This window comes from Chenopodium album, chromosome 20 (assembly GCF_948465745.1).
Source record: "Chenopodium album chromosome 20, dcCheAlbu1.1, whole genome shotgun sequence".
Taxonomy (NCBI): domain Eukaryota; kingdom Viridiplantae; phylum Streptophyta; class Magnoliopsida; order Caryophyllales; family Amaranthaceae; genus Chenopodium; species Chenopodium album.
Window position 1 is genome coordinate 8,694,717 of NC_137853.1, and position 13,572 is coordinate 8,708,288.

Below are 13,572 nucleotides of genomic sequence, written 5' to 3' on the forward strand. Positions count from 1 at the left end.
TTACAATCTTTAAACATGTTAAAATAATATTATCTCTATTTTCATATATGTAAAAATTATAAAAATTAGATATTAATAAAATATACATACAGACACATCAAACATACATCTCACATGATTTTATTATCTCTTATGAATTTACAGTATTTTATGGTCAAAGATTTAAAGTTTAACCTAATTTTGCAATGGTGCAAATATTAGGGATGAGGGAGTATGAATCTATGATAAACTTTGTATAAAAAAAAAAAAAAACAAAACGCGAACATACTTAATTAATTGCCATTATGCCAACTTGTTTATGCATAGTTATCGCCTGGTGCTACACTTTTCGAAAAATTGAAATGACAGTTTTGTGGTCTGGCTACACGACTAACCTTTAATATTTATAAATGTATTGGTGATATGATATACATGTACTTGTTTTGACTGTACATGTATATTCATCAATATTCCATCTTTTACCATTAACGATATTTCTAACTATGTATTAAGAATTATAAAATCTGATGTTTTTTTAAAGACCTCATTAAAACAAATCAAATAAAATCGTATCCTACATAATTACTCCTTTTCGTCCCAAAAAGCTTGCAACTTTTTGAGTTTTTGCACTATGAAATAAAGGTAGTACTAGAGTTTTAAAATGATATGAGCGAGTGTATGAAAAGTATTGAAAAATCTAACATTGCAATTAGAACAACAACTTAACAAAGAGAATACAACAATTCTATTTAGATTTAGAGGAGGTGTCAAGAACCTATCCAACTGACTTGACTCAAAATTGACTTGACAAAGAAAAAAAAATCAGTTATTGACTTGTTTGAACAAGAATGTAGCATGACTCGAGTTTAAATTAGACCCAACTCGATTTCACCGAACCTAACCCAGACAACTGAAGTGATAGATTATTGATTGTCCATATATAGTCTTCATTATATTTTATCTTCTTTCTCTCTATTTTTAATTTTATTTTTGGTGTTTAGAGAGCCACAGCCCACAAGGGGCAAGGGAGATGATCCCAGGCCAAGACCTCTTGGAACCGGGAGGTAGGCTCTAAGCCTCTAACCACTTGAGCTATCCCTCACTCTTTTCTTTGTCTCTAATTAATAGCTACAATTTGACTTTTTAACTATTCATACATAATAAACTGTAACCATATTTTGTGATAGGTAAAGTGCAAGACTCCAAAGTGCTACAATTGCCTATAGATAAGATAATTTGTGACAGGAAGATTTCAAAATGCAACGCTAACCTTGTATTGCATGCCCTGAAAAACACTGTAATACATACCAAAAAGAAAAATGGCTAAGTTGTTTTGGGTTACTTTAGGGGTGTTATTAGCCACCTCCCAAGCTCAAACATTCTTAGACAGTAGCACTAAATCTCATTATGTTTCTGTTTCTGACAATTCTTCTTTTGTAATCGGAAATTTCAGTGTTACACCATTTTATCCAGATGCTACTGAGTATTCTACTCCAGTGCCTTTGTTCATTGTTTCACCAATAAAACCAGGAAACTACCCTGTACTCTTGTTCATCCATGGCTTCGCCTTGTCCAATAAATACTATACTCAACTCTTTAATCATATCGCTTCACATGGCTTCATCGTCGTAGCTCCTCAGGTAAATTTCAACCCGGCCTATGATTAATTTTTTAATTCATTTGCCATTATTATTGCATATTTGCATGTATGCTATCCTTACCTTCCCAAGTAGGGCTGTCAAAACCTAATTAATTCGTATTAATCAATTATGGGATTACATAACTTGAAAGTGGGTTTACAAACATAAATTTATTCATTATTGTTGGATAATTTTCTTAATATACATTTAAACTTTTTTACTCCTCTTTTGCCATATAGAAATAATTGGCGTAAGTGATTTCAAGTAAATATTAAACAACTTAAGTGATCAATTTTTTTTTCTTGAGATTTTTGCCAAAACATTAACCTCCAAAATTTATTCCCCCGAATTATAAATCCTGGCTCTGCCACTGAGCTTAGTAATTAGCTTATTTCTCTTTCTTTGCAACTAAAGCAAACAGAAGACAAGAAGATTCTTTCAAAATAAAATAAAATAAAAAAAAAAGGTAAAATTGGTAAAAACCACCTTTTATGTCCAACTTTTTTGAAAAAACCACCTTTTATGTTTTTTTTTTAATTAAACCACCTTTTAAGTACCTAAATTTTTAATTGCACCACCCCTATTTTAAATTATGACGAAAAAATTAACTAAGACGTCAAAGGGGCCCACAACTTGTGACTTTCGCTCCTAAATCATGTATTTTGTTCACCTCCAAAAACATTTGACCCTCCCCTTTATATATATGCATGACTAAATTGAGTAAAGCTCTAAAAAACCACACTTAATTTTGCTACAAAAATTAAATTGTAGTATTTGTTTATTCTCAAAACCTAAATTGAGGTAATTGAAGTGGATGGTTGATATGGAAGGGAAAGATTTGCTGTGGTTGATGATTTGGAAGTGGATGCATGGTTGAGATGCAATATGTTAGATTTGAAATAGGGGTGGTGCAATAAAAAATTTAGGTACTTAAAAGGTGGTTTAGTTAAAAATAAAATTTAAAAGGTGATTTTTTTAAAAAAGTCGGACAAAAAAGGTAGTTTATACCGATTTTACCTAAAAAAAATAAAAAAAAAAATTAAAGATTATGTATACAAGTAATATCAACGTTTTAGTTTTTGTCAAATTAGAATTAATTTTTTGAAACAACTGCATATGATTTATGAATGTATAAGAATTAATAAATATGAGGGAATAATGATTTTCAGGTAACTCCTGTTACACTTATTACAATATTTACATCACTCAATCAACAACCTGAGATAGATACGGCAGCAAAAGTGGCAAACTGGATGCCTATACATCTTCCAATGGTGTTGCAAAATTACGTTACCGGAGTTGAAGGTGATCTCGACAAGCTCGCCATATCCGGTCATAGTAGAGGTGGAAAGTCAGCATTTGCTCTTGCACTTGGTTTCTCCAATATCAAACTACAAGTTACATTTTCAGCACTGATTGGTGTAGACCCTGTTGCTGGAGTATCAGTATTCCGTCATAATTGGCAAACATATCCTTATGTTCTAACCAACAAACCCAACTCTTTCAATTTATCAATTCCAACTACTGTAATTGGCTCCGGTTTGGGTGATCACGGCCACTTTCCATGCGCCCCAAACGGTCTAAGCCACAAGGAATTCTACAACGAGTGCAAGAAAAGTTCGCATTTTGTTATAACAAAGTATGGTCATTTGCAAATGTTGGATGATTATACACTCCCGTTTACTAAAATATTTTGTGAATATTGTTCAGACTCTAATGATAAGATGATAAAAACAGTTGGTGGAATCATGGTGGCATTTCTTGACAATGCTTATGGCATCGACGATGGTGGGCAATACGATGGCTTGTTGAATGGACGACTGCCGTTTCCTACTGATGTCTCCGTCGATAACAAGAACGGCTACCGGCAAGCGTACGACCCAGGATTTGTAGCAAGTTATGCTCAAGCTTAATAATAATGTTAGCTAGCTAGCTGCTTAAGGTCATATATGTACTACTCAGTAGTACAGTCTTGTTTTAAATTAGCTACATACTGTATTAAATAAGTAATTAGTGATGGTGTAATTTGCTTTATAACTAAGTGCGTATGTGTAATTACAATGTCAATAATCAAGGCCGGCAGCTAAAATTATCTATTCTAATACTTGTACGTGGTTTTCAATCACTATGCTTCTAATGTACGAGTACTTTTTTACTATTTATTACTCCGTACCAAGTAGTCATGTACTAAGTAGTCAAAAAAAAAAAAAAAAGTAGTCATGTACTAAGTATAAATTTCCTTTCGATACCTTTTTAATTTATTTTATTATTTAGTTTTTAATAACTTATGTTAATTTCTGTTTTTTTCCAAAGAACTACATGATAAGGTAAGATCCACGGTCTAATATACCTCTTAGTATCACATTAAAGGATCATTAGAAACTAAAAGTCATTCTATTACAAAAAGAGTAAGTCTTGTATGTAGCTAGCCACACAGTGTGGTCACATTGGTTTAGTAGAATAATCTTTATTTATATGTATGGGTAACCTTATTTTTTCATAAGAGTAACCCTATGTTGCCCATAAAAGTAACCCAAATTCATTATATGAGTGAAATCGAGTAATTTAGAAATAAGTATCCTCATTTGTTCATTCGTGTAACTCCCTTCGTTCGTTTTAAAAAATGAAAGAATAATTCCATTTATTTAAGAGAGTAACCTCTTTTTCTCATTTAAGTAACCTACATACGTTAAGGTAACCCCATTTGCTCATCACCGTAACCCCCTATTACTTAATTAATTGCCTTATATGTGATTATGTGAAGTGGTCAAACCATGTGGCTAGCCACACATATAAGACTTTGTGTTACAATACATATTGATTTAAAAATACACACCACCACTTTTACAAAAAATAAAAGGGAAACCCTCAACGGTAACTCTCAACTTCCGTAACACTAATATGGTAACCCCTCTTTTCAATTATACAAAATGACTCTCATTAAGAGATTTATCCTAGTTATGACATTAATGAGTCTTATTTGGTTTAAAAATTAAACCACGATTAAATTTTTTTATAAAAAAAATATAGAAAACCAAATAATAAAAATTAAACCACCCAGCCACCTTCACCATCGCCCTCTCCTAGCCGCCGGCACCACTTATGCCTCCACCTCAGCCTCACCCAGTCGCCGTCACCAGCCCCTCACCCCCACTCGACACCCCTACCAGACCCAAGACCCTCCCTCTCTCTCTCTCTCCTTCGACCAACGACCCACTCGTCGCACCTCCCTCATTTTCACCTCCGCCCAAACCGAACCCAATTCCTGCAACCCAAACCATCAATTTAGGGTTTTGACAAAGGTGGCACTGGTTTGAAACCCCAACACGAGCCGCCGCACCTTAGTCGAAAGCCTAAGCACCTTAGAGGAGAAAGACAGGGGAGTTGCGGTGGAAAAAGAAGAGTAAGAGGAGATAAAGGAAGCTTCGTGGGGCAGGGATAGCAATGTCGTCGGAGGGAGGGGAAGCTTCGGCGCTGACAGAGAGGGTAGGCCGGCGTCAACAATGAAGAGGGGAGAAGTGACAGTGGCTGGCAGGTTTGGAGGTGGTGGTGTGGGTGGTTGGTTTATGATTATCAATTATTATATACATTTATTTGATATCGTCTGAAGGCCACCTAAGAGAACAACGTCTTCATCCTCCACAATGTGCATAATAATGAGTCGTAAAACACTACTTATAGTCACAAACCAATACTCAAATTCATTGACATACCAGGAACTAAAACACATTCCTCACCAAACCAACTAGTCAAGCACTATATTCACAAACAGTTGGACAAAATTGACGCATGTTAAGGCATCCACTTTCTCATGCATAATTGAAAAGTCCACTTTCTCCTCTACTCTTGAAATTGCCCAACATTATATTATATTATGTTTTAAATTAAAAAAATTTAAAACAAACAGAGATTGTCAAATGAACAATACATGTGCTGAAGTAAATGCTACTTTAAAATCTTACTGTATTTGATTGTTCACTGGATGTGGTGTGCATCCCACATCTCACTGTATTTATGGTGTATATTGTAATTTTAAACGATAACAATACAAAATTAAGTTATAAATCTAGCATGTATGATCAATATTTCTAGAAGTGTACTAATAAGATTTTAGTATATATGTCACGTTATAAATAACGAGATGATTTTATTTTGAGAAACATATAACTTGATTTCTTTTGCTGGCCGCATAAGCTCTTATATGGTGCTCGCCCATGCGTGGCGCCCGAGCAACTCTACAACATTTCAAGTTCTTGGTAATTTGTAGTATTTGCGCTAAACATATGTACAACATCTGATATGATAGGATTATAGGAAGAGGATCGGAAAGAAAGATACAAGCTTGCACCTATTGTGAAGCACATTTTTGTATATGCTGTACTAATAATAGTGTAATACTACTAAAAATTTACTCCGTAAGAAATCAAAATGTGTAATATATACAAGTATAGGGTTACACAATCCATGTGTCACATCTCACATGGAAAGAATAATAAAGGGTTGTATTCCTTATAAATGTCCACCTACTCCATTAGTGTGAGCTAGGCATTCTGAAAAGGTGCTACAAAAATCAAATCTGTGTGGGTTAGTCTCAAAACAAACAATATCACACCAAGTCATTAACACATAATTTTGTTGTGAATTTCTAAATCAAATAGGGCTATTAAGGGTCTGTTCTCATTGACTGAAATGAAATGAAATGAATATTTTATAAGAAAAGGAAATTAGCAGCTGAACTGAATTGGACTGAAAATAATCGTATGAGAACAGACCCTAAGTTTTACTCCATAGATAAGATAAATTTAGAAAAATTAAGTTTAGATACATTTGTTTAAAGGTTGATAAGAATCATCCAAATTGTAGTTTTTCCTTAAATCCCTAATCATAAACTTTCTCCGTTGTTATTTAAATTAGTTACAACAATTTTGTTGTAAAATTAGCATTGTACCTACTTAAACTGATTTAAGATGGAAATTTTTTTTCTTCTTTAAGGTCAATTAGTCCAATTACACAAGTGTAAGTGCTTGAGGGTATAGAAAGAGGTCAGTCCCAAGCAAATGTAAATAAAAGGGCTCAAATTTGTAACAACTATCTTCACTAAGCATGCTCGCTATAAACCACCAAAATAGTAGCTAGTCACAACACAAACATATTTTTGTTGTCGAGGGAATCCGGTTACCAAGAGTTTGTTAGACTTTAGAGAAATAAGAGGTAGGTATGGGAATCACAAAAGGAGCATTATTCCTTGATTGTTTATGAGTTACGAGATTATCAATGGGAATTGAATCTATACTAATATATTAAAAGGCGTTTATAACAAAGTTTACGCGCCACGTAGATCCTTTCACTTACGCCACGTCACCTTCGTTATTAATGAGGAAAAAAAAACATTCGACTAGATTCGAACACTAAACCTCATGAATATAATATCAAATCACTTACTATCTTAGCCAATAGTAGTTTACATTCTTTTTGTAAATAAATATATCTTTAAATAAGCACAATATCGGATAATTATTCTATCTAAATACACCTTTTTTCCTATAAAAAAATAAATAAAGATAATAGCTTTAACAATTTTAAGACATTGTAAATTTATTCTATCAAATTTGTTTTTTTTAAACTAACATTATGTTTCAAAGTAGCAACCCGGTGTAACGCCCGGGCTACACACTAGTTAGGAATTAAATTATAATTGTGGGTAGTATGAGAATTCAAATGCCAATGTAAATAGTCCACTAATTAATACCCAAATTATTATAATTACGTACAAGACATAATTGAATTGATGAAATCTCAGTTACCAATAATTAACCATATCCCAAAATATTACTCCCTCCGTTTTTTTTATATGCATCACTTTGACAATTGCACTATTTTACATACCATGGTTGACTTAATTTTTTCACCTCTAAAAAATGAATAAATGTTATTATATTATACTACCTCCGTTACACATTATTTACAACGATTTGACATAAAGTAGAGAGGAAAAATGTCTAATCATTGCAAATAATATGTAACGGAGGTAGTATATCATTAGATTTGTCACAATGTCTAGTTTCATAATATAATTTTGTTACAATTTTTACTAATACACAATTAAAGATATTTATGGTCAAAGTAGCGTCTCGACAAATGTGCCGGTCAAAGTGATGCATATAAAAAAAAACAGATGGAGTATGTTTGACTTGGAGTTAATACAAATTGAGAGTACTAACGTTTGGGAAAAGTTGCAAAAAAGGGACTTAAGTTTCACAAGTTGCACATAGGGTACTGAACTTGTTATAGGAGGTAAACAATCCGATGGAAACTTGGTTTACCGGTTAGAACAAGGATTAGCTGTAATATAAAAAAGGAAATTATTTAATAAGGACATGTGTGTCTTGGGAAGGAAAAAACATCATTACTTGTCCGACGTTGGCGCGAGAATGAGAAAGGAGAAAGCCTTTTTATTTTCCTTTCACTCCATTGGCGGCTCTCTTCATCATTTGTTTATTCAGAAAAAAAAACAGAGCTCTCCCTTTCACTAAAATTCCTCATCCTTCCCCTTCAAATTCTTCGCCATTAATGTGGGAATTTGGTGAATCAACATCAGCAAAGAGAGCGAAAGTACAGCAGCTGCAATCATCTGAAGGTATATTCCCTGGTTTTCTCTTTCTCTTCTTAAATGTGTCGTTACTGGGTTTTTCTGTACGGAATTGTGGGTTTTTTTTTTAAAAAAAAAAATTTAGTTTTTTACTGTTTTGCATGTTAATTGTTTGCTTGATCTTGTAGTTTATCAGCGTTTTTACTTGGTTTGATTTGATTTAGGAAAAAGGGTGTGTTTGTGGTTGAATTTCTGTAATTTTCTAGGGTTTATAGTTAGTAAAACAGAGTAGTGTTCGATTTAAAAATAAAATCATCTAACTACATGGCTTGACCTAGGTATGGACGCTCTTTCTGAAGCTCACCCAATTTTCAGCGACCCCGACATCCTTGCCCTCCATGTCTTCCCGAAGCTGGATTGGCTTAGTCGGGATACTGTCAAGAAGGTGTGCAGGAAGTGGCGTCTGTGGTGGATGACTCGCTACCTGGCAAACCTCCAACCTTTTGTCGGACCAAGGGCGTCTGTGAACGAGTGGGTTCTACATGACCTCATCTTCAACGACGGCCGGGACTTACACGCCTGGCTGAACAAAGACATGACAACCTACTTTGATGGATTCCCTCTGCTGTTCAAGGAGGATGAGTAGGCAGTTGTTAAAGGTTGGGGGGTCTATGTGCAGCTTGTAGGTTTTTGGTGTTAGCAGCTGCTAGGGTTAATATTTTCTGTTTTTATGTTAGGGTTTACTTGTTTATGGTAGGAATTCAATGTCATGGTAGGTAGGTTTTTGTATGTGACAAATCAGTGATCATCTTTTGGGATTTGTCACTACCATGACATTGGTTAGGACATAGATTAAGGCTTGGCTTGTACAGCCATTTTGTAATGGATCAACAATTTATATATATATGAATGAAGCCTCTGTTTTTATGGATCAAATTTGTGTTTGTGTGGATCACATGTTGTTATATTTATGCATTTTGTGTTATTTAATTGAAATGTTGTGGCTATATACATCATGTTTATTTTAATTTAATTTGTGGATACACATTGGCAGACAATATGGATGATATAAAGCCTTGCTTACACTACTAAAATTCGGCTAATTTGCGACCGTTTTTCTACGACCGTCATGAAAACGGTCGCAAAATATGAAATTTACGACCGTTTTTGGGTTATAAAACGGTCGCAAAGGTATTTAAATAATTTTTTAAAATAAAATACATGTCAAAAATAATTCAAAATAAAAATAATGATATTGCGACCGTTTGAGAGTCAGTCGCAAATTTCTACAATTGCGACCGTTTTAGAGTCGGTTGCAAATCACTAAAATTGCGACCGTTTGTGAGTCGGTCGCAAATCACTAAAATTGCAACCGTTTGTGAGTAGGTCGCAAAATTACGACCGTTTATTGCCTGTCGCAAAAGATTTATTTTTTTTTTAAAAAAAGGTAATATAAAAGAGGAACACACCCTAACCCTAATAAGTGTACAGCCGCTCCACTTCCCCTCTCTCATTATTTTCATTTCTCTTTCTTCTTCTCACGCCTCTCTCCTCTTTCCTCTCTCTCTTTCCTCTTCTTCTTTCCCTGATCTACTTCCCCTTCTCCTTCTGTTTCATCCTCGATCTTTTTCCTCTTCTCTTTCCTCTCTCTCTCTCTCTCTCTTCCTCCATTTTCCTTATCTCTACTTTATCCTTCTCACGCCCCTCCTCTTTCACTCTCATCTCCTAATTCTCTGAATTTCACTGCCGAAAATGAAGCAAAGCACTTGAGAATTGAAGAATAAGAAGCCGAAAATCGCTGCTCATTCAAGCTTTGGCTCAAATCGGAAGCTTCGCTTGTGGTGTTGATGCCGGCGATTTCTCTCTCCTCCATGCTGCTTGCCACCGTCACGACCACACACTGTAACAAGACCTCACCGTCACAAGAACGAGCCTAATAGAAGTCAAGGTTTTTTAGATCTGATTTTTTTTTTTTTTGAAAACTTCTAGATCTAATATTTAATTTAGGTTATATTGTTGATCTCGATTTATTGTTTCTCATTTTTTATTATGTATAATTATTTAATTGTAATTTTAATTTTTAATTTTGAAAGATCTATATTACTGTTTTATTTCTGATTTGTGTTGTTTTATTGTAATTTTAGTTTATAATTTTTGAAAGATCTATGTTATTGCTTTATTTTTTATTTGTGGGTGATTTTCTGTAATTTGTATAATTATTGTATAACTTTATTTCTGATTTTGTGGGTAATTTTCTTAATTTTTTTAAATTTTGTGGGCGGCGGTGGGTTGAGGTGGTTTCGAATGAGCGGCGCTGAGTTGAGGTGGTTACAGGTGAGCGGCGTTGGGTTAAGGTGGTTTCAGGTGAGCGGCGGCTGATTTACTATTTAGGGTGGGGAGTTGTGGGTTGGCGGTGGTGGTGGGTTAGGTGGTTTCAGGTGAGCGGCTGCGGGTTTTCGTGGTTAGGGTGGGCAGAAGTGGTGGGTAAAGGTGGTTTGGGTTGGCAGTAGTAGTGGGCAAAGGTGGTTTCGGTGGTGTGAGGCTGGATGTGAAGTACAGTAATGTGATTTTTCTTTTTTTTTTTTGTTTTTTTTTTAAATTTTAGCGACGGCTTATGGCGGTCGCTAATTCCAAAAATTGCGACCGCTGATATTACCTGTCGTAATTTTTAATTTTTGCGACCGTTTTCTAAGCAGTCATTGAAAATAATAAAAACGGTCGCAAAAAATCTGCGACTGTCAAACGGTCGCAATAATGATTTTTTGCGACCACGTGAATAACGACCACCACCTTACGACCGTTGACGGTCGCAATTACTAATTGCGACCGTTTTTACTATAATCTGCGACCGTCAGAGATGGTCGCAATTTGGCCGAATTTTAGTAGTGTTAGTTGTTCACCATGGTGGAATGTGGGTAGAAGATGAAGTAATGTACTATAGGGGTGGTAGGGTGAATGTGTTTGATGATATCCCTGAATCTGTGGATAGCTCATATGTGAAGCAGTTGATAGAGTCTTTAGGCTACACTGATATTGTAAAGCTTCACTTTTTGGACCCTAGGATAACCATGGCAGATGGTGTGAGGTTTCTAGGTTTTGATACTAAGACATTTGACCCTTTTCTGTCTTTATTGCTTGAGTGTAGAGTGGTTCATGTGTACTCAGAACATGAAATCTACATGAATTCAAACTTCAATGTAGGGTTTGGTACAAGGTCAGGTACAGGGTCTGGTCAAGGGTCATTCATGTCCTTGTTGCAAGATGTTGGTGGTGGTGTTGGGTTCACTGAACCTAGGATGAGTATAGAAGTTGAATATGATTATGACAGTGAGGGAACTGATGAAGATGATGTGGAATTTGTGTCTGCTAGGGACAAACTGACACAGGAGAAGAAAAATGAATTGGACTATGAGGAGGAGTTGGGTATGCTTAAAAGGGTTGTTGATTCAAAGGGGAAGGGAGTGCATATGTTTGAGGATGATTGGGAAGGTGTTAGTGATGAAGATAGTCCTAGTGAAGATGATGATGAAGAGGATGTAGGGTACCTCATTGCACCTGCCCACTTGACAAGACCTAGAGGTCAAAGGTCAAATGACATCACAACAAGTGATTTCCATCTAGGTCAAGCATTTGAGAATGTTGTGATGTTTAGGAAGGCTTTGATTGATTATTGTGTTGGCAGTGGGAGGAATATACATTTCTACAGAAATGATAGAAATAGAGTAAGGGCTAAGTGTAGGCAGCATGAAAAAGGGTGCCCTTGGAAAATATGGGCATCATGGGAGAGCAATAAAAGAAATTTTGTTGTGAAGACTTACATAGGTGAGCATAACTGTGGAAGGGCAGCAAAGGTTTCATTGATGAGCTCTACATGGATTGCTACAAACTATGCAAAATGGTTTAAAGTTAACCCCTACATGAAGTTATAGGACATTAGGGAGTCCATTTGGCTAGAAAAGGGAATAAGGGTAAGCAAATTCCAGGCTTATAGGGAAAGGAAGAAGGGTCAGGCTTCAATTATTGGAGAGTATGAGGAACAATACTCTTTGCTTCCTAGGTATGCTGTTGAGATCCTTAAGAGTAATAGGGGAAACACTGTGAAGTTGCAAATGAGTAGCAATGTTTTTGAGAGACTTTATTTGTGTTTTGAGGCATTGAAAAAGGGGTTTAAGGCTGGTTGTAGGCCCTTCATTTCCTTAGATGGGTGCTTTCTAAAAGGACCATTTGGAGGGAAACTTCTTGTTGCTGTTGGGAGAGATGGAAACAACCAGATGTTTCCTTTGGCATGGGCTGTTGTTGAAGTTGAGAGTACTGACAGTTGGACATGGTTTCTGTCCTTACTTAGGGATGACCTAGAGACAACAACAGGGGCTGGTTACACTTTTATGTCTGACCAACAGAAGGGGTTGCTTGCAGCAGTATCAGGTGTATTCCCAGAGGCTGAAACAAGGGTGTGTGCTAGGCATGTGTACTGCAATTTCAGAGGGGTTTTTGGAGGGGGTCTTGAATTCAGGAAGCAGTTTTGGGTAATAGCTAAAAGTAACACTGAAAATGAGTTTTTGAAAAACATTGAAGTCTTGAGGGTCATATCTGATGATGCTGCTGAAGATCTGATGAATAGGAACTATAAGAAGTGGTGTAGGGCCTTCTACACCTCAATGTCATGTTGTGATAGTGTGAACAACAACATGAGTGAGGTCTTCAATGCATACATTCTGAGTTTCAGGCATAAGCCTATCATTACAATGCTTGAGGACATAAGAGAGGGGTTGATGGAGAGACTACACAAAAAAAGAGATGAAATAGGGAAGAAGACTATAGTGTTTTGTCCTAGGATTCATCAGAGATTAGAAAAAGTGAAGATTTGGGCAAGGGGGTGGAATGCTTTTTGGGATGGGGGATTCTGCTATGGGGTCAGGAAGGGTGCCACACAAGACAAATTTGTGGTTAACTTGCAGGCCAAAACTTGCAGTTGCAATGCTTGGCAACTAAGTGGCATCCCCTGCAAGCATACTGTGGTAGCTATTTGGAATAAAGCAGACCAACCAGAAGACTATGTTAATGAGTTTTTCACAAAGCCCAAGTACATGAAGGTCTATGATTTTCTATTAGAGCCCTTGAATGGTCCTCAAGAATGGCCCCAATCAGAAGCAATTGTGCTCCCACCTAAGCTGAAAAAGGTGCAAGGAAGACCAAAAACAAAGAGGAGGTATCAGTCAGGTGAGACTACAGCATCAGGCAAGCTAAGAAGGACAGGGCAAACACAAACTTGCAGCTTATGTGGGTTAAGAGGGCATAACAAAAGGGGATGCAAGAATGCCCCAAAAGAAAGAGAACCTGTTGTGCAATCACCCACAACACAGG

At 36.0% G+C, this 13,572-nt stretch overlaps 1 protein-coding gene across 2 annotated transcripts; it reads left to right on the forward strand.

The window, feature by feature from the left end:
• Positions 1-1,179: 1,179 nt before the first annotated feature.
• LOC145598997 (chlorophyllase type 0-like) lies at positions 1,180-3,853 on the forward strand. 2 transcript variants are annotated; one of them, XM_081655410.1, is made up of 3 exons: positions 1,180-1,619; positions 2,789-3,258; positions 3,357-3,491. In XM_081655410.1, exons 1-3 carry the CDS (start codon positions 1,299-1,301, stop codon positions 3,382-3,384), a joined length of 819 nt encoding a protein of 272 aa, XP_081511536.1. In that variant the 5' UTR covers positions 1,180-1,298; the 3' UTR covers positions 3,385-3,491. The 2 variants fall into 2 exon arrangements, with proteins under 2 accessions (XP_081511536.1, XP_081511535.1); XM_081655409.1 differs by having other exon boundaries at positions 2,789-3,853.
• The last annotated feature ends 9,719 nt before the right edge of the window (positions 3,854-13,572 follow it).

What these genes read in the sequence shown, in the direction of transcription:
- LOC145598997 (XM_081655409.1), top strand. Translation starts at nt 1,299, where the DNA reads ATGGCTAAGTTGTTTTGGGTTACTTTAGGGGTGTTATTAGCCACCTCC. An exon ending in TCATCGTCGTAGCTCCTCAG is followed by an intron (nt 1,620 to 2,788) that starts GTAAATTTCAAC and finishes AATGATTTTCAG; the next exon opens with GTAACTCCTGTTACACTTAT.